This window comes from Microcebus murinus, chromosome 6 (genome assembly GCF_040939455.1).
Source record: "Microcebus murinus isolate Inina chromosome 6, M.murinus_Inina_mat1.0, whole genome shotgun sequence".
Taxonomy (NCBI): domain Eukaryota; kingdom Metazoa; phylum Chordata; class Mammalia; order Primates; family Cheirogaleidae; genus Microcebus; species Microcebus murinus.
The window spans coordinates 33,374,006-33,392,778 of NC_134109.1; the positions used below are offsets into that span (position 1 = coordinate 33,374,006).

General features: G+C 46.5%; 1 protein-coding gene across 2 annotated transcripts in view; it reads right to left on the reverse strand.

The window, feature by feature from the left end:
• The window catches only part of PLEKHH1 (pleckstrin homology, MyTH4 and FERM domain containing H1), a 54,536-nt gene extending 44,801 nt beyond the window's left edge, over positions 1-9,735 (reverse strand). For both annotated transcript variants that reach the window (XM_012781117.3, XM_012781118.2), the window contains exons 1-2: positions 9,487-9,735; positions 2,147-2,305 (exon numbers count right to left, since the gene is read on the reverse strand). In XM_012781117.3, coding sequence (XP_012636571.2) covers positions 2,147-2,272 — 126 coding nt within the window. In that variant the 5' untranslated portion in view covers positions 2,273-2,305; positions 9,487-9,735. The remainder of the gene's footprint in view (positions 1-2,146; positions 2,306-9,486) is intronic.
• Between the last annotated feature and the right edge of the window lie 9,038 nt (positions 9,736-18,773).

Below are 18,773 nucleotides of genomic sequence, written 5' to 3' on the forward strand. Positions count from 1 at the left end.
TTTTTATCTTTCTTTTTTACTACGTTTGTCAACATGGACTGAAATTTCTAGGTGTTCAGGGTTTGTTTTGGTTTTTTTTAGGTTATTCTGTTGTCCCTATTACTAGAAACAGAAGTCTCTTCCCTCTGAGTCAGACCTCTCTCTCTGACTCCTTCCCTCCCTATCCTTTCCTTCTCTCACACTCCTCTCTCAATGCCATAGCCTGAGGCCAGGACCTCAAACTTTATAGTGTAAAAACCATTTTCTGGGAGCTTGTTAAACACAGCACATTATTAACAACACCCCAAGAAGACTGGGGTGGGGCCTGGGAATATACACACTTAACAAGCTCTCCAGGGGGTTCTGGCAAAATGGTTCTGACCACTCTTTGAGAACCACTGTCTAAGGCCTGCACCCTGTCCCGATGTGGCTGAATTCTTCCTTTTCTATTGGCAGTACCTAGCAGGAATCACAATGCCAACAGACCTAAGGTTGGAGAGTTCTAGTCCAGGCTTGTCCAAGACCACTCCCTATAGCCATGGTGATACCATTGACTTGTTTTTCAGGACCTCAGGTTGTAGAGCTATCAAAAAAAAAAAAAGTCGGCAGGGTGCGGTGGCTCATGCCTATAATCCTAGCACTCTGGGAAGCCAAGGCAGAAGAATCACTCAAGGTCAGGAGTTCGAGACCAGCCTGAGCAAGAGCAAGACCCCATCTCTGCTATAAGTAGAAAGAAATTAGCCAAACAACTAAAAATAGAAAAAAAATTAGCCAGGCATGGTGGCACATGCCTGTAGTCCCAGCTACTCTGAGAGGCTGAGGCAGGAGGATCGCTTAAACCCAGGAGTTTGAGGTTGCTGTGAGCAAGGCTGACACCACTATACCCCGGGAACAGAAGTGACACTCTGTCTCAAAAAAAAAAAAAAAAAAAAAGTCATTTATTCAGGTTTTACTAATCAAGATTTGATATTACTTAGAGAGGGGTGAGCTGAATTTTACCTTTGAACTATAAAAGAAGCATTTGCTAAACAGATGGAGACTATGAACAAAACTGTGGAGAATGGTTAATTCACTTAAGATATGTCTATAAATATATATATATTTTTTTTATTTTTTGAGACAGAATCTTGCTCTGTTGTCTGAGCTACAGTGCTGTGGCATCAGCCTAGCTCACAGCAACCTCAAATTCCCAGGCTCAAATGATCCTCCCGCCTCAGCCTCCCAAGTAGCTGGGACTACAGGTACTCGTCACCACACCCAGATAATTTTTCTATTTTTAATAGAGACAGGGTCTCACTCTTTTCAAGCTGATCTCGAACTCCTGAGCTCAATCAATCCTCCCGCCTCAGCCTCCCAGAGTGCTAGGATTATAGCATTGCGCCCGACCAAGATATGTATATAAATATATTTTAAGTGCAGATCTCCACTCTTTAGATGGGTTATGCTCAAAAATGTCTCTGAAAGTCAGTTGTTTAGAATATATCTTCCCATAGAAACCTTTTGGAAAGTGGTCAGTTTTCCAGACCAGTCCACCCAAGATTAAAGAAAAAAATTGTTCCCATTTGAGAACTAGTCTGTGCCAGGACCTTTATATACGTGATCTAATTCTCAAAATAACTCTGAGAGGTAGACATTTGTGTCCTCATCTTAGAAAGGAGAGGATTTGCCCAGGGTCACAATAGCTAGTAAGCAGCAGAACCAAGTAGACCTGGCTCCAAAGCCTGTGTCCTTGTCACCAGGAAACCAGGCTGCCTTCTGTAGCTCATATGCTTAATAAAGGGTGAACAGAAGGGTGGAGATTTCCACTTTTCTTTCCTAAAACATCATCCTTCCCTACATTGAGGAAGAAACGTTAAGGGAATGATAGAACCTGTCCACGGTGGCCACAAGTGACTCCAGAGGTGGTGGAGGACCAAGGAGATCTGCACCATTCCTTTGGTGTACCAGATGAGGCAGGGCAGAAAAGAATGCAAGATGACAGCTTAGGACGTTGCTCAGAGTTTGATTTCAAAACAAAACAAAACAAACTACCTCGGGTTTCACTTTGCACGTGTTGCAAAGCATCTTATGGAAAGTGTATTTTCCCCGCCTTCCTCTCTAACACTGGCACGCTCTGCCACAGACCTCTGCCACGTGGACAGGCAGCTCCCTGCTCCCCGGGACTCACCTTGTCAGCCAGCAGCTCCCTTATCTTGCTGGCCTGGAGGCGGAACCGGAAAAGCTGTGTTTCCAGGGCCAAGCAGCGTTTCTGCCAGTCTACACTGGCCTGAGTCTCCACCTTGAGTTCTGCCATGATGGAATCGGCTTTGGGATATTCCAGGGAGCCCTAAAACCAGCAAACAAAGAGAGGAAAAGAGAAATGAGAGCATGAGGAGGAGTTCAGCACAGAAAGGGGCGGTGGGCAGAGCAGGACAGAGAAAACAGGGTTGCGGCAGAGTTAGTGTCCCTGTTCCCCTCGGCCACATCCTTGCCTTTCTCACCTCAGGCTATCCTGCTCAGTCCTAAGTTAGCTGAACAGAAACCGGGAAACCTAAGAAACCTTAAGGAGGACCTAGTCACATTTTGACAGAAGCGAAAGAATAGGGCTCAATTGTTTTTCATTCAGTTATCCATTTAACACGTACTTATCCATTCAACAACCATGTGAGTGCCAGACATTGTTCTAGACACTAGAGATGCAAAAGTAAATAGGACGTCCTCTGTCTTTGAGTTTTTCAAGGAGCTCTTAGGAAAGTCTAATTACAAAATTGCAATGTAGTCATAACTGCCAATTGATATGTGGATACATGGGGACAGGGAAGGGAAATGACTTGGGAGGGGGGATGTGTTTAGGGTAGGCTTAAAGTGGGTAACAGATTCATCCAAAGTCACATAGCTAATGAGAGGCAGAATCCTGGCTTACACTTTATTTCTTATTCTACTCCACCTATGCAGATGTTAGATGAGAAAGAAAATATAATACTTTGCATTTCCTTGACAATTTTCTATTTAGTTGGGATTCTTCCAATTGTTGTCATTGAATCATCCTGATTTGGAACAGATTCCTACCCTCTCCTCTCTTTCAAGTTATAAGATGCAAACCAGAAAACTGCTAGATATTTTGCTGCAATCTCTAGAGAAAGCCACACGTCTTCGGGAAAAAAATTTGGCACAAATGCAGAACAAATCAAGTAGACACCTATAATATCCCCGGCCAGGGGGATTTACCTAGAGGCTTCCTGGACATATTTTAGAAAAGAAAAACTGGGTGGAGGATGAGAATAAGAAAAAGGATGCCTGAGTATAAGTGGGAGAGGAGGTGCAGGCAAAGTGAGCAGAAGGAGAAGAGGCCTGGAAGACACATCCATCATCAGGATTTTTAAAATCCCCCTTCTTCTAGGGCATTATTAATGACACTTGGCAACAAGCATAAATTTGGTCTGTCCCAAACCATGACATATGGCTACCTTAGTATTAGATTATTTTAAGGAATAATTAATTTTTAGGTTAATATTTTTTTTAATGTCATCTGTTACCGATAAATATGATTTACAGGTGAAAAGAAATAATGTTTGGGATTTGCCTTAAAATTCTCCAGGGTAAGAGGTAAGACGCAGTAGATGTGTCAAAATGTTGATAATTCTTGAAGATGGGTATATGGGAGTTTTTATACTGATCTCTCTACTTGAATATATGCCTGGAATTTTCCATAATAAAAATTTGTTGTTTTTTTAAATCCCCTTTTCCTTCCTCAGGAGCCACATGGCCTCAGAAAACCCAGCCACCTCCTGTACTGTTGCCAAATATGACCATAGTGCAGAGTAATCCTTTCGATGAGTGAATTGCCAATAGTGCCTCTCCCCTCACATTTGACCTTTACAAGGATCTTCCTCTCATTATACATTACAAATAACTATCATTTATTGAGTTCTTATTGTATTCCAGGCACATGTGTCCTCTTTAATCTTCATGACAGCCGATGAGACAATAGGTAGGCACTCTTGTCCACACGTACACAGATGGACACTGAGGAACGGAGAAGCTAATTCAGGTAGTTTTACAGCTAGTAAGTAGTGGGGCTGGAATTCTGGTTCTAAAGTCCTTGTTCTTAGCCACTGTGCTCTTTACCCATCCAAAAAAAAACAAAAAGAATTCTGATTTCACAAAGAGTGAAGTGGACTGTTAATGAGAGAAATATTTTGTTGGATCTTTCAGAAGCCCTAGCACTAGGTTGAACCTATATCCCAGATTTTCCCAGGCATCCTGGGCGCAAATATTCTGACCTCATAATGTCCACGAGCACTGACACTTACCATGTGTCCTGATTTCTCATTTAAAAATCAGGATCCGTAGTTCTGTAGAGAAAGGCCCAACAATTAAACCACTGACGGGTGGGGTGTCTTGAGTCTTCCGGTTCTGGCTCCTCAGAACACTGCACACATGCCCTCAGCCCTCCTCTCCCAGCCCTGTCACCCAAACAATCCCGACATTGTGACCTCCCAGCGATCCCCACCTCAAAAGACTGGAACCAACTGGAACGGGCAGGAAGACAAAAGACAAAAACAAAACATGACCTTCTCTGAGCTAAGATCACAGCTGAAAAGACAAAACAGAACCTTGTAGGGCTCCCAGAGAAGGCCAGGAGGCTTCATGTTTGATTTTCTTTGTCCTTTAAGGAGATTGTGCTTTTCCTTGTATAAATAGAAAAAAAAAATGGCAGATCTGAGACTAGGACCTGGGAGTCTTGCAACTTAGCTCAGGGCTAAAGAACAACAGTAAAAGCACAAAAGTAAAACCTAGAGGCAGGAGAAACTTAATCCTTTGTGTAGTTGAAACAGTTTGATTAATTTTAATTCCCTCCTACTGATTGTCAAAGCTGCTGCTTAGATTCCATGGGCAGAGTGAAAACCCGAATTATCAAAATCTCCAGGGACTTTGGAAATAAAATATGTCATTGTTGTCTGCCTACCCCTGATCTCTGAGATTAGCCCTGAACTTTAGGAGTGCTTTCTCCAATCAAGCATCTCCATGACATCACAGTTCTAACCTGATCAAGTGGTCTGCTTAATCCTCTCCCTGCTTTAGGGATGCCGGCAAGTTCCTGAGGAGGCTGGGACTCGTGCTAGGCTTGCCTTGGCATGTGAGGAGAACTAAGAAGTTTTGAAACAGATCTGGAGCAAGGTGCCTGCTGCCAAGCCCAAGGCCCAGAGGCTATTCCGACAGAAGCAGGTGGTCAGAGCAACAGCTATAAAACAAGGGATGTTAAGGGAAGATGCCAGTGAGTAGAACCTCACCTGCTCAGTCAGTTTGCACTTGTACCTCCCATAAAGATGCACAAGGATATGCAGAGATGAATACCTTACATTTGCAGAACGGTTCATAGCTTTTCAAGGTACCGTGATGTGCATGTTATTTCTCTCATTATCCCCAAGATGGGGGACAAGTGCAATTATTCACAGTCAGCAGATGAGAACACTCATCACATCTATGACTTGCTTAGAGACACAGAGCTAAGGAGTAGCAGAGCTGGGTCGAGAATCCTGATCTTCCAACATCTAGAACTGTCCTCTTTCCATAATGCTTTAGCGGTGGTGGTACATGTCTCATACTACCAGGCTAGCCTAAAACAAATACAACATTAATGGCAAAAATAAATGGGGAAATGAGAGGGGGGAAGTGAGCTGGGAACAAAACTCAGCTCAATTGTTCATTTTTTATTCTGGAACACTTTAACACATAAGAAGTAGGGAGCATAGTACATTAAATCCCTGTCCCCAAAACCCAGCTACAGTAATCATCAACTCATGGCCATTCTTATGAAACCCAGTTTTTTAGATTCCACTGGTGTCCAGCACACTAAACTTCTGGGCAGGGGAGCCGTATGACTGCCATGGCCTTGACGCCTGCTTTGGAATTCCCTAAATCCTCCAACACCCTAGACTGAAACCACAGTAGGGATATGCCTCAGAGGCAGGAGCTGGGGTAGGATGGGTAGTGAGTGAGAAGGCACAGGAGTCATTAGATGACCTCAAACTCAGGGCCGGTATCTCAGCAAACAAATTTGACTTGGGATCTCTCTGCTAAGTTTGGGGATTTGACCAGAAACTGACAAAATGCTGAGATTTAATTTAATTCAACCTAGTATTCCCTGGCATGTATATATTAAAAATAAACAAATAAATTTAAATTCAACCAACTTTTAAGTGATTCCTATGTGTAAGGCTGGGGATATAAAGATGAATAAAGATTCTGTGGTTTCCAAGGCTCAATTCTACAGCTGAAAACCTGGTATCTCCCTGCAACATACAGAAGCCTAAAAGAAAGAGGTCAGAGGTCACTGCAGGGCCCAGAAAGCTCACTGTTTCTATCTTGCAGAGGATGCATGATGCATCAGAAGATAACAGGGCTTCTAGTATATGTACAATTTCTACTGGGCTCTCCTATGTTACCCCACTATGATTCATTCCCTGAGTGTATCTTTTGTGATTTCCACTTGCTAGTGATAGGCTACCACCATCTTCTAAAAGTACTCTGCTAGGCTAGGCTGCCCGCTTGCCCACTTGTGGGAAAGAAAGAACTTTGTGTCCCCTTTGGGGGATGGAGCTGGGAGGAGGGTGCAAGCAGAAACAGGGGACAATTCCCTCTGATCTCAGCATTGTCATCTGACCAAGCCAGCAACATGCATTTGACGGCTACTGGGTGCCTGCATCACATTTCATACTATGTTGGGGGAGACAAAGAAAGAGGTGAGCATGTCCCAGGCTTCGGGGATCTAAATATCGAAAGAAAGGGCCAGGACAACCAGGTACAGCACCCCTTGAGGAAAAAAACAGCTGGTGCCAATAGGCCTGGGTTTGATTACTGGCTCAGGCACTAAATAATCCTGTGACCTTAAACTTCTCTGAACCTCAGTTCCATTTTGAAATTCAGGGCAACAGTATTTGAAAATGAGGGCACTAATATTAGGTTGAGCCATATGAAACTGTCAACTTTTTTTTTTTTTTTGAGGGCTTTGTTGTGGAAATTGTCAACATTTAACCATTTTTGACCTTCAGAAATGGCAATTCCATAGATCACATAATGCAAGATTTTCTTGAGAATTAAAAGAGATATCACAAAAGCCTGGTGCACAGTAAGCACTTGATAAATGACAGCTGTTGTTACTATCAACGAATAAATGGCAAACCAACATAAGAGATGTGGCCCATAGATGTGCTCACCACCAGATCCCCCTCAAGAAGGAGGTCGTGTGATTTTTAAAAATTATTTTATCTATTTATTTTTTATTTATTTATTTTTTTGAGACAGAGTCTCGCTTTGTCGCCCAGGCTAGAGTGAGTGCCATGGCATCAGCCTAGCTCACAGCAACCTCAAACTCCTGGGCTCAAGCAATCATCCTGCCTCAGCCTCCCGAGTAGCTGGGACTACAGGCATGCGCCACCATGCCCGGCTAATTTTTTGAATATATATTAGTTGGCCAATTCATTTCTTTCTATTTATAGTAGAGACCGGATCTCACTCTTGCTCAGGCTGGTTTTGAAATCCTGACCTTGAGCAATCCGCCCGCCTTGGCCTTCCAGAGTGCTAGGATTACAGGCGTTAGCCACCATGACTGGCCTCTCCATGTTTTTTTAAGAGACAGGGTCTCGCTCTGTTGTCCAGGCTGGAGTGCAATGGGATGATCATAGCTCACTGCAGCCTCGAATTCCTGGCCTCAAGCAATCCTCCTGCTTTGGCCCCTGCTTTATGCTTTTTATCAGCTTTAGCATATTCTATTGGGTGGCTATTATATGATCTTTTTTAAGGGCCCTTTACTGATGGACATTTGGGTTGTTCCAACCTTTTGCTAAAATGAACAAGGCTGCAATGAATATTCAGCGATATACATCATGTCATATAATTTCATATGATATACGTTATTTCACATACATCAGAGTATATCTGGAGGATAGAGTCCCAGAAATGGAATTGTGGTAGAATTTAAATAAGGAGAGTTTAAATTTAATTGTAGAATTTAAAGGGATGTCTGTCTGGCACTAGAAATTGCTCGACAGTTCAAATTGCCCTCCCCTGAGGCTCTCCTAATTCCTACTTCAGCCAGTCAGAAGTGCCTGTTTCTCCACAGAGGAGGTCAGTTTTGAACTAGTTTTTGATAGAAGGGCAGGACGAGCCCTCAGCAGCCAGCCTGCAGTGAAGTCACCCAAAAGAGGGGGGAGGGAATCCTGGCACCTCAGCATCCACAGGAATAAAGCATTCTCCAACCCCTAAGGAGCACACTGTTCACACAGAGCTCAGCCCCCTAGAGAAAAGGGGATGGTACTGAGGAAGGCCCCTTGGGGGAGTGGGGTGGGCAGGACATACTTCTCCCTTGTAGCTGGTGACTTCTGAAGACAGTGGAAAAGGCACCACATGTTTTCAGCTCAGTTGCCAGTTTCAATGAATTTGGGACCATGGGGTGCACCCCACCATAATCCAGCTCTGAGCAGACCCCCGCAGCGGCCCGAGGGAGCGTGGTAGATAGTGGACCAAACCCTACATTTGTAATTTAGGAAGGAGGCTTGGGTTGCAGTCATTTCTCTTCCACTTTTTAGCTATGTGACCTTGAGCAAGTCACTTTTCTGAGTTCTAGTTTCCTCCTTTGTAAAATGGGGGTAAATAATACGTGGAAACACTAAAATTGATGTTCTATAAAATGTTAATTGATATTACCAGCACTACATACGGTGTCTGGCACATACGAGACGGTACAAAAAGTTTGATGGAGGGGACCCATAAGTCTTCCGTTGAGAGAGTTGTTTAAATGATCTCTGAAGCGTTTTAGCTGGAACCAAGGCTCTGTCCGGAAGAGTTTCATGAGATGGATTCATAGTAAAAAGCTTACGGAGGAGATACCCTGGCAGGCAACAATCCAACGAGAGAATTCTTTTTCCAGATGAGCGTTCTCACCGCCTCTGCCACCCGGTAAGGCTCCCCCGCCCCACCTCGGTCTCTGGTGACCGATTCCTCTCTAAGCCTCCTAGGACACAATGCTCCAGATGTCATTCGGAGCCAACCTGTTTTCTTTTCTGCTTGGCTGACTGGCCTCTAAGAGTCTATCCTGACCCATAGGACCTCCTAATAGAACCACCCAGAAATTACAGGGGAAATAAAAGGAAAAACCTAAGGTGAGGTGGGGAGGAGCGCGGGAGGGGTGAAAGCAGCGAGCACCAACAACAAAGTGGGAGCCTGCACGTATGCCGAGGCCCCTTCCGAGAGCAGCTGGATCGAGCCAGTCCCCAACTCCAGGTCCTCCCCAGGAAGGTTCCTTCTGCCCTCGCGGCGCGGGTCTCCAGGGGCTCCGGCTCCCCACGCCCGGCCGCGGCTCCCGGCGCTCCCCGCCGCTGGGAGCTCGCTCCCAGGTAGGGAGGCACCTGCTCCGGGTCGCCCTCCCGGCCGGAGGGAGCGCGTCCCCGCCGCCCAGCCTAGCGCCCTGCCCCGCCGGCACACCCCCGAGCCCACCCCGGCCGGCGGGCGCGCGGAGCCGCTCACCTTCCGCGAGCTGGCGGGCGTCCCGCCGCGCACCGGCACACGGGCGCCCTCGGCGCGCCGCCGCCGCTGACCTTGCGTCGCTCTCGCCCGAGTCCCGAGCGGCCGCCGGGTCTCCGCTCCCCGGCAGCAGGGGTCGCGGTGGGCGGGGCGGGCGAGGCTGGCGCGGGAGGGGTGCCCGCGGGCTCGCTGCACAAAGCCGCCGAGCCTCGCGGCGCCCCATTCAACGCTCCGCCGGCTCCCTCCTCCCCTCGGCTCCCTCCCGCTCCTTAAAGGCAGAGCGCCGGGCTCGGCTCTCCGGCAGCTCGCGGAGAGGCACAGGAAATGACCTCAGCAGGCCCCAGCCTCCCACCTCTCCGCACCGCTGGGCTCGTCCCGGGGGCGGCGGGGAGGGCTGCGGGGTCCCGGGGGCGGCGGGAGTCTCCTCGGCTGCGGCCCGGAGCTCCCCGCGGAGGCCGCGCCAGCTGCCGCAGGGGGCGGCCAGGGCGCCCCTGGGATCTGCACGCCCCAAATATCAATATATCAATAATAGCTTGGGACGCACGCGGGCTGGGGGACCAGACCAGACTTTCCCGGCCAGAGGATTTATCCGGCCACCTGTGAGAACTTTAACGCCCGGATGTTTGGAACAGAAGTCCTTATTTCAGTCTGTCCCACTGGCAGACCAAATGTTCTGTTTTGTAATTTGGAGGAGGAGAAAAAAATAAAGTCACCGTAGCCCAGAATGTAACTTGCTTATATATGTGTTATTTATTTTCTGGCCAGGAAGCCAGAGAGGCAGGACACTGCCTGCCAGGTAGCTTCAGGGCAGTCATCAGCGTTCGCTCCCCTGGCATTAGCAGTCCCAAGGTTCACCCAATGTAATCCCACACCCGGAGGGAATTGGAACCCTCAACATTCGGTTAGGTGAGCATGGGGTAAGGAAGATGCAAATAGAGACGCTTGCTGGGAAGGATCCGCGTTTCAAAACTGCTTTCTTCCACAACCCTGCAGGCAATCTCAGTCAAGGCCTGAAGAGAAGGAAAACACCAGCAGGGCCCGTTTCTCCAAAAGGTTTCTCCAAATGGGCGTTGGAAGTCTCAGCCCAGGCACCCGTGAAGAATCCACCGGCCCCACCCCCGTTTGAATCTGCATCTCTGGAGGTGGGGCAGGGAAATTGCCTAACAAGCTCTGCAGGGGATTCTCATGCACAATTTTGAGAGCACAGACTCTAAGGAAAGCTGGTCCTTGTAGTCCAGGAGGCTGAGGGTGAAAGTTTAACTGAGCCAATGGGACTCCAAGGGCTGAATTTGCAAATGGCTTTATAGCTCTTGGGGACTGGGATAGATCAGCCCCAGTTCTGTGGGAGACGGGCCTCTGCTATCCCCTTCAACACTCCAGAAGTTGCCTAAGGAAGCTCAAAAGCAAGTCGCCTGGATTTTGCTACAGGGAGATTCATTCATTTATTCATTTATTTATCCACTTTGAAGAGGTAATCAGCACATGGTATATATTTCAACTAATACAGAGGGTTAACAATGAAAAATGTCTTCCTCCTATCCTGTCCTTTCTCCCACAGATGACTCCTCCCCAATCCAACTATTGTGATAAGTTTTTGTATGTGTCCTTTGAGCATATTTTATACATACATAAATATTCATGTATTTATATGTATTCGTAATACATATGTATTCATGTGTATATATATTCATGTGCATGTATTCACATCCACCTTTTTTTGTTCGTTTGGGACAGGGTCTTACTCTGTTGTCCCAGCTAGAGTGCAGTGACATCATCGTAGCTCACAGCAACCTCAAACTCTTGGGCTCAGTCGATCCTCCCAGTTCAGCCTTTCAAGTAGCTGGGATTACAGGCATGAGCCACCATTCCCAGATAATTATTTTTATTTTTGTAGAGATGAGGTCTCACTATGTAGCTCAAGCTGGTCTCAAACTCCTGGCTTCAGGTAGTCCTCCTGCCTCAGCTTCCTAAAGTGCTAGGATTACAGGTGTGAGACATGAGCCTGGCCCACATCCACATTTTAATACTAAAGAAACATCCCTTGCTTTTTTAATCATGACATTATCATTTGTTGACTCTAAGTGTGACATATCAGCATTTAGATCTGCTTTGCCTTTTTTGGTGGTTTCCTAATATTCCTAATGACGAATATGTGATGTTTCCAATCTTTGACTTTTATGTACCTTTGTACTATGAGTACCTTAGTATACACTTCTTTTTTTTTTTTTTTTTTTTTTTGAGACAGAGTCTCCCTTTGTTGCCCAGGCTAGAGTGAGTGCAATGGCATCAGCCTAGCTCACAGCAACCTCAAACTCCTGGACTCAAGCAATCCTGCTGCCTCAGCTTCCCGAGTAGCTGGGACTACAGGCATGCACCACCATGCCTGGCTAATTTTTTCTATATATATTAGTTGGCCAATTAATTTCTTTCTATTTATAGTAGAGACGGAGTCTTGCTCTTGCTCAGGCTGGTTTTGAACTCCTGACCTCTAGCAATCCGTCTGCCTTGGCCTCCCAGAGTGCTAGGATTACTGGCGTGAGCCACCACGCACAGCTAGTATACACTTCTTGTTTCACATATGGGACTATTTTTATGATTTAATACTTAGAAGTGAAATCACTAGCTCTAAACACAATGTGGATTTTACATTTCAGAAGATGTTGCCAAATGGCCCTCAAAGGAGACAGCACCAACCTACACTATGTGTGGGCGCTTCAGAAAGTGTCAGCTATCCTTGTCCCAGCAGCACTTCTCCATGGGACCTCCCTCTCTCTTTGGGCTCTGTTTTCATCCCAGCTTTGTGAATTTGGGCAAATTCCTTAGCCTGTCTGGGAGTCAGTTTCCTTATCTTTGATATGAAAATCAGTGACCCTCTCTGGGGTTTAAGATTAAATCAGATAATAGAGCTACATAAATTTTGGGATCCAATAATTGCTCTATAAGTATGTCATGGTGATTTTTCTCCATTGCCTCCAACTTTTTATTAGGAAATTTTCAGAACTACAGAAGTTGTAAAATTAGTATATTGAGTCCACAATAATTTATTGTATATTTCACAATAGCTAGAAGAGAAGATTTGAAATGTTCCCAACAAAAAGAAAAGATAAATGTTTGAGGTGATGGATATCAGTTACCCTGATTTGATCATTACACATTATATACAGGCATCAAAATATCTGTAGCTATTATATATCAATAAAAGAAAGAAAAAAACAGTACACTGAATATCCATACACTCTTCATCTAAATTTACCAATTACTAACATTTTGCCACATTTACTTTCTCTCTCTCTCTCTCTCTCTCTCTCTCTCTCTCTATATATATATATATATATATATATATTTCCCTCAACTATTTGAGAATTAGTTGTATACATCATGGTTTTTCATCCCTAAATACTGTAGCATGTACATCCTCAGAACAAGGTATTCTCCTAACATAATGACATTCAGGAAATTTAACATCAATGTAATACTATCATCTACTATGTAGGCCACATTCAAATTTCCCCAGTTGTCCCAATAATGTCCTTTACAGCTGTGTTATGTACCCTTCTATTTATTAGTATGGGTCTCTACCCAGTACTCACCAGAATTAATGGATGCCTAGAGGAGAATAGGCTCATCCCTTCCCCTGCTACAGGGGAAGAGTGACTCCCACAGCCCTGGACCCTGGCATTTCTGGGGTGATGCAGTTAATAACCAGCCAATGGGATACTAGAGGGCCCAGTAGAGTTTCCCACCTGACGCTAGGGATTGTCCCATCAGCCTGCTGAGGTTGCCTGCTTACCTGATCCCAGCCACTCCATGCAGGCACCCTAGGATGGTCCTCTCTGCCTCCCTCCTATGGGTCCTCTTGTTGGGTTTCTTGTATCTCTTCCACCTTCCCCATTGGTCCCCAACCAGCAGAAGCAGCTGTTCTGGCTCCAGGGAGGCCTAGATCCTGGGCACCCTCAACAACAGCCCACATACCAACTCACCCAGGGATGAAGCCATGGGGACCTCTAGGCCGGCCCATCTCTAATTTAACCCTGAGATTAAGGGTTGGGATGTGTCAGACACATTTCCCCCCACAATCTTTCTGTCTTTTTTTTTTAAGACAGAGTCTCACTCTTTTGCTCCAGGTAGAGTAAAGTGGTGTCACTGTAGCTCACTGCAACCTCAAACTCCTGGGCTCAAGCGATCCTCCTGCCTCAGCCTCCCGAATAGCTGGGACTACAGGCATGCGCCATGATGCCCAGAGAATTTTTCTGTTTAGTAGAGACAGGGCCTCAGTCTTGCTCAGGCTGGTCTCAAATGCCTAAGCTCAAGCAATCCTCCTGCCTCAGCCTCCCAGAGTGTTCAGATTATAGGCATGAGCCACTGGGCCTGGCTAATCTTTCTGTCTTAAGGTACTTTCTATGTAGCCTTCCATGGAACTGAAACTCAAACTGTCAAACCGTGGTCACTGGTCAAATGCAGACAATAACATCAGCTAACACTGATGTCCCTCTTGTCTTTCCTCCTTCCCTCCCTCCCTTTCATTCACTTATAGTAGCTGAGTTTAAGTTGTTCCAGGTACTCTATTAGATGCCCATGACTGTAAGCTTGGCTAAGCCAATTCCTTGCTTCCTACCTCAGTTTGTCCTATTGTGGAATGGGGAAATTATTTCCTAGCACTGCTACCCTTGAGATCAGAACATTTGAGAGTTGGAGGAACAAGCAGGATTATTAGGGAGTCACCACAGTCCCACAGTTAAATCCTACAGAGGGGGATTTTGCAGAGCTGACATAAAGAAAAGGCCATCTGGGTTCCACCTTTGGTTGGTGCTGTGGTGGAGGAAGGAGAGCAGGCAGTGCTGGGGTGGAAGCAGGGAGCCCCAGAAGCCTACTGGAAAGGCCCCCGATCCCTCAAAGAATCCACAGGAAAATGGTACCCACCACCACACCTAAAGTTCACATATGTTAGCTTATGATTAAAGGTGGCCTGACAACAGAGAATGGAGCATGGAGCAGAGAGATGGGACATCACGTGCCCTCAGTTGAAGGATCAGTTAGGACAGTCTTGTGAGAAGAGATGAGGCCAGGATGGGCACCCACTGTCAACTAGTCTGAACCAATTTGGCCTTTTGGCAATTGTCGGGTTCTTGTACTAGCAGCCACGAGACATGAGAGGTGAGAGGAGGCCATTTGCCCTCTCTTCTATAACCTCCTACAGGTGGGATATTAAAAATGGCAAGGGACTGGGCGAGGCGGCTCACACCTGTAATCCGAGCACTCTGGGAGGCCGAGGCGGGCGGATTGCTCGAGGTCAGGAGTTCAAAACCAGCCTGAGCAAGAGCGAGACCCCTGTCTCTACTATAAATAGAAAGAAATTAATTGGCTAACTAATATGTATAGAAAAAATTAGCCAGGCATGGTGGCGCGTGCCTGTAGTCCCAGCTACTCGGGAGGCTGAGGCAGAAGGATTGTTTGAGCCCAGGAGATTGAGGTTGCTGTGAGCTAGGCTGACACCATGGCACTCACTCTAGCCTGGGCAACAAAGTGAAACTCTGTCTCAAAAAAAAAAAAAAAAAAAAATGGCAAGGGCCAGATCCTGCCAAATATACATATATTGTCAAGCAGGTACAAGACAGTCACAGCCTGCTTCCAAAGAGTCTGGCAGTTGGCCTGGTCTCGTTCTTACGCTTCATGCATGCCAGGGCAGGTCATCTTCCTGGTCAACTCCAAGTTTTGAAAACCACTTATTTTACCAATGAAAGATTATCTCTAGCATCCCTCAAGCACATTAAGCCCTCAGGTGTAGATTTGGATGTTGCTTGAAGTGCTTATGTAACCAAGCTCTGGAGTGCAGGTTCCTGATTAGAACACTTCAGATGCTAACTAACCGCTCTAGGGGTGAGAGGAGAGTCAGTTTGTATACACACACCACAAGATTTAGGCTGCAATGTTTAAAAATTAAATTCCTACAGAGTCAATATAACAGCATACTAGTCTGGGCCTGGTTCCCTGGGCAGCACTGTGGGAAAGAAATGGGACCTTGGAACTGACCTCACTTTAGTTCAAGTCCAGCTTTATCACTTATGTGGTCATGTGACCTTGGGCAGTTGCTCAAGTGTTCTGAGTTAATTCCTCATTTGTAAAATGGTGATAGTAATAATTATTGCCTCTTAGGTATGTTGAAAGGATTAGATGAGATAGTATTGTGCCTGGCACATAGCTAGTGATTTATAAATGCCAGCTTTTGTTATTCATTCTTTGAACAAATATTTGAGGTCCAATGTTTACCAGGAGCTGTCTTTGTTGCAGGATTACAATAGATAAGCAGATGGTTTGGGAGACAAGAATAACTTAAGGAGAACTGATGAAATGTTGGACAATTCATCTTCTCATGAATGAGCCATCTAGAAATCCTACTTCCCAACCCCCCCACCCCCCCCCACCCCCCCACCCCCGTTTTTTCTCTGAGTAGGGCTCTGGTATCCAAAGAGACCCCTCCTACTTCACCAAAATGCTTCACCAAAAAGACTCCTCCTTCTGCCTTCAGGGCCTGGTTCTCAGTTGCTGTTGGAAGGAGCAGAAAGGGTTCTCAGACTCCCAGGAGCCCTGGGACCAGTCCTGGGCCAGCCTTCTGCCTTAGAAGCCAGGGGCAGAGCTTGGTCGCCCTTGGGTCACAGAGAAGGCAGGTTATTTCTACTGCTGAATCTGTGGGAGCATCTGGGGTACCCATGGGCTGGGTCACAGTCTCAGCGTCACCATCCAAGCTGGGAGAGGGGTAGTGATTGGACATGCAAAGAAGGGCAGGGTAGGAAGGAAATGAAATAGCCCAGAGATCAAATTCTCAGTGTGTATGTGTGTGTGTGTGTGTGTGTGTGTGTGTGTGTGTGTGAGAGAGAGAGAGAGAGAGAGAGAGAGAGAGAAAGAAAGAGAGAGAGAGAAATAGAAAGGGAGATGGGGAGATGGGGGTTGGTGTGAGAATGTGTCCTAACTTTAAGCATGGGCTCTTCTTTCATTTATTTATTCATTCAGTTACATACTAACATATTTATTGAATATTTGTTATTTTCTAGGCACTATGGAAAGTGTGGCAAATATGACCCATGAACCCCAGGCACAGGTTTTGTTTGTTTATTTATTTTTTGAGACAGGGTCTTACTCCGTTACCCCAGCTAGAGTGCAGTGGTGTCATCATAGCTCACAGCAACCTCAAACTCCTGGGCTCAAGCCATCCTCCTGCCCCAGTCCCCCAAAGTGCTGGGATTACTGGCATGAGCCACCATGCCCAGCCAGGCACTGGCTTTGGAATTAGCCTGCCTGCCCTTGAATCTTGGTGGGGGACACAGGGTGGAACTGATGCAATTACCACATATATCACTGCAAATGATCTGTCCAGTGCAGCTGTGTGGGCTCTGGGGCCAGAGAGAGCCAGGCAGAGGATGGAGAGGGGAGGGGTTCTTCATTTGTAAAGCAGGAATCAGAATTCTTTCCTTAGAGGGTTGTTTCAAAGATGAAGATAAAGGGCCTGCCCCAGTGCCTGGCATATTATCAACACTTAGTAAATATTATCAGATGAGGAGAGAACTTGAAGGTATAAAGGTGTAAAGGACGAGCAAGGTACCCAAAGACAAGGGATTTGGAAGCTAACAGAAAGGAGTGGCATGGAAGGAGTGCCTAGATTCCAATGATGAAGTAGATAGTGATTGCAAATGTAATGTCATGTCATAAAATCCTGACATAAAAATACAGATTCCAGGCCCCACCCCTGGCCATTCAGCTCAGCAGGCCTAGGGGGCTGTATTTTCATGCCCCTTGGGACCTGTCAGGGGTCTGTATTGACTGGCATGCCATATGTCATATTCATTTTCATCATTTCAGTGATCTTCTCAGAGAGCAGCAGCCCCAGAGGGGAATGCAGGGCAGAACCGATGCAATTACAACATACATCAATGCAAAATGATCTGTCCAGTGCAGCTGTGGGCTTGCCCAGCAGAGAGCCAGGTGGATGGGGGCTCAGTGGGATGGGGGCAGGAGAGGGAGGGAGATAGGGCAGCTGAGTTGGCAGCTAGTGGAGCTCAGGGAATAGGAATAAGGACCAGATAAATCCAGCTATCTAACTGGAATTCTAGATCATTCTAGAACTTGCAACATCACAGTTTTAAACCAGCTGCCTTATTTCTCCATCAGCTTTCATCAAAGACGAAAACAATGGCTGCTCACATCAACTGGGGGAGGGAGGAGCTGGGCAGGGACTGGCTCTAAGTAGGTGGCAGCTTCTCCGATGGCCCAGGGAGCTGGTGTGGGGAGAGACTCTGGGGTCACAGGAAGCCAAGGAAACTCAGGCCAGTGAGGGAGCTGGCTGTAGCACTTGTCTCCTTTTATGACATGTGCGGCAGCTGCAGATACATGGGCCTCTGGGGTTCCACTTCCAGAGTTCAGTTTCCAGCTCTGACACTTAGCTCGTTCTTGGCATTTAGTAAGTACTCAGTAAATGCCGGCTGTTATTATCTCTTCAGCTGATGTCACACCAAAGCTGAGAGGAAGAAACGTCTTTTTCCCACCCATACTTCATCCCCAAACTCAATTCTGCCCGAGTCCCACCAGCAACTCATCTCAGAGTTGAGCTGACAACATGAGAGGTGCGATGAGCAAGGGTCCTGCTTGCATATACTCAACACACGTGTGCTGCGTGAACATGGTGGGCCACTCACTGCAGGAGAGGGAGGGCGTGGAGGAGTAGATGTGGCTCATTCCAGGGCAACTGGACCTTGGTGGGCTTCTTCACACTCCTTGACCTTCCCTCCTCTAACTGCTCCTTTCCTTGATGGGAAGAGCCTAAGGTCTGGGTGGGCCCCCTTCTCCCCACAACAGGGCTGTGAGTGTGAGCTCTTGCTCAGTGGCCACTTTGTTCTGTGATCTGAGGACAGTCTCAGCAACTTCTTGTGCCTCTGTTTGCCCAACTATGAAATAGGAGCAGGGCCTTCATGATTGCTATCCTCAGCCTGGGGATAGAGAACTGGGCTCTGATCTAGGCAATGGGGGGCTGCTGCCGTGCAAAACCCACTATAGGCTGCTGAGAGAATGGCCGGATGGGAAGAGAGGCAACTTCCCCAAACACACCTGGGATGCAGCCAGCCATTCCAACTTGCAAACAAATGAAATCTCTCTAACCTCCTAATTGAAAGTCAAAACATTTAAAGCCAATATTTGTTGACAGATGACTATGTTCCAGACCTTCGAAACATTTTACAAGGAATCATCTTAATTTTCCCAGTTCTCTGGAGCAGAAGCTATTTTTATCTCCATGTTATAGA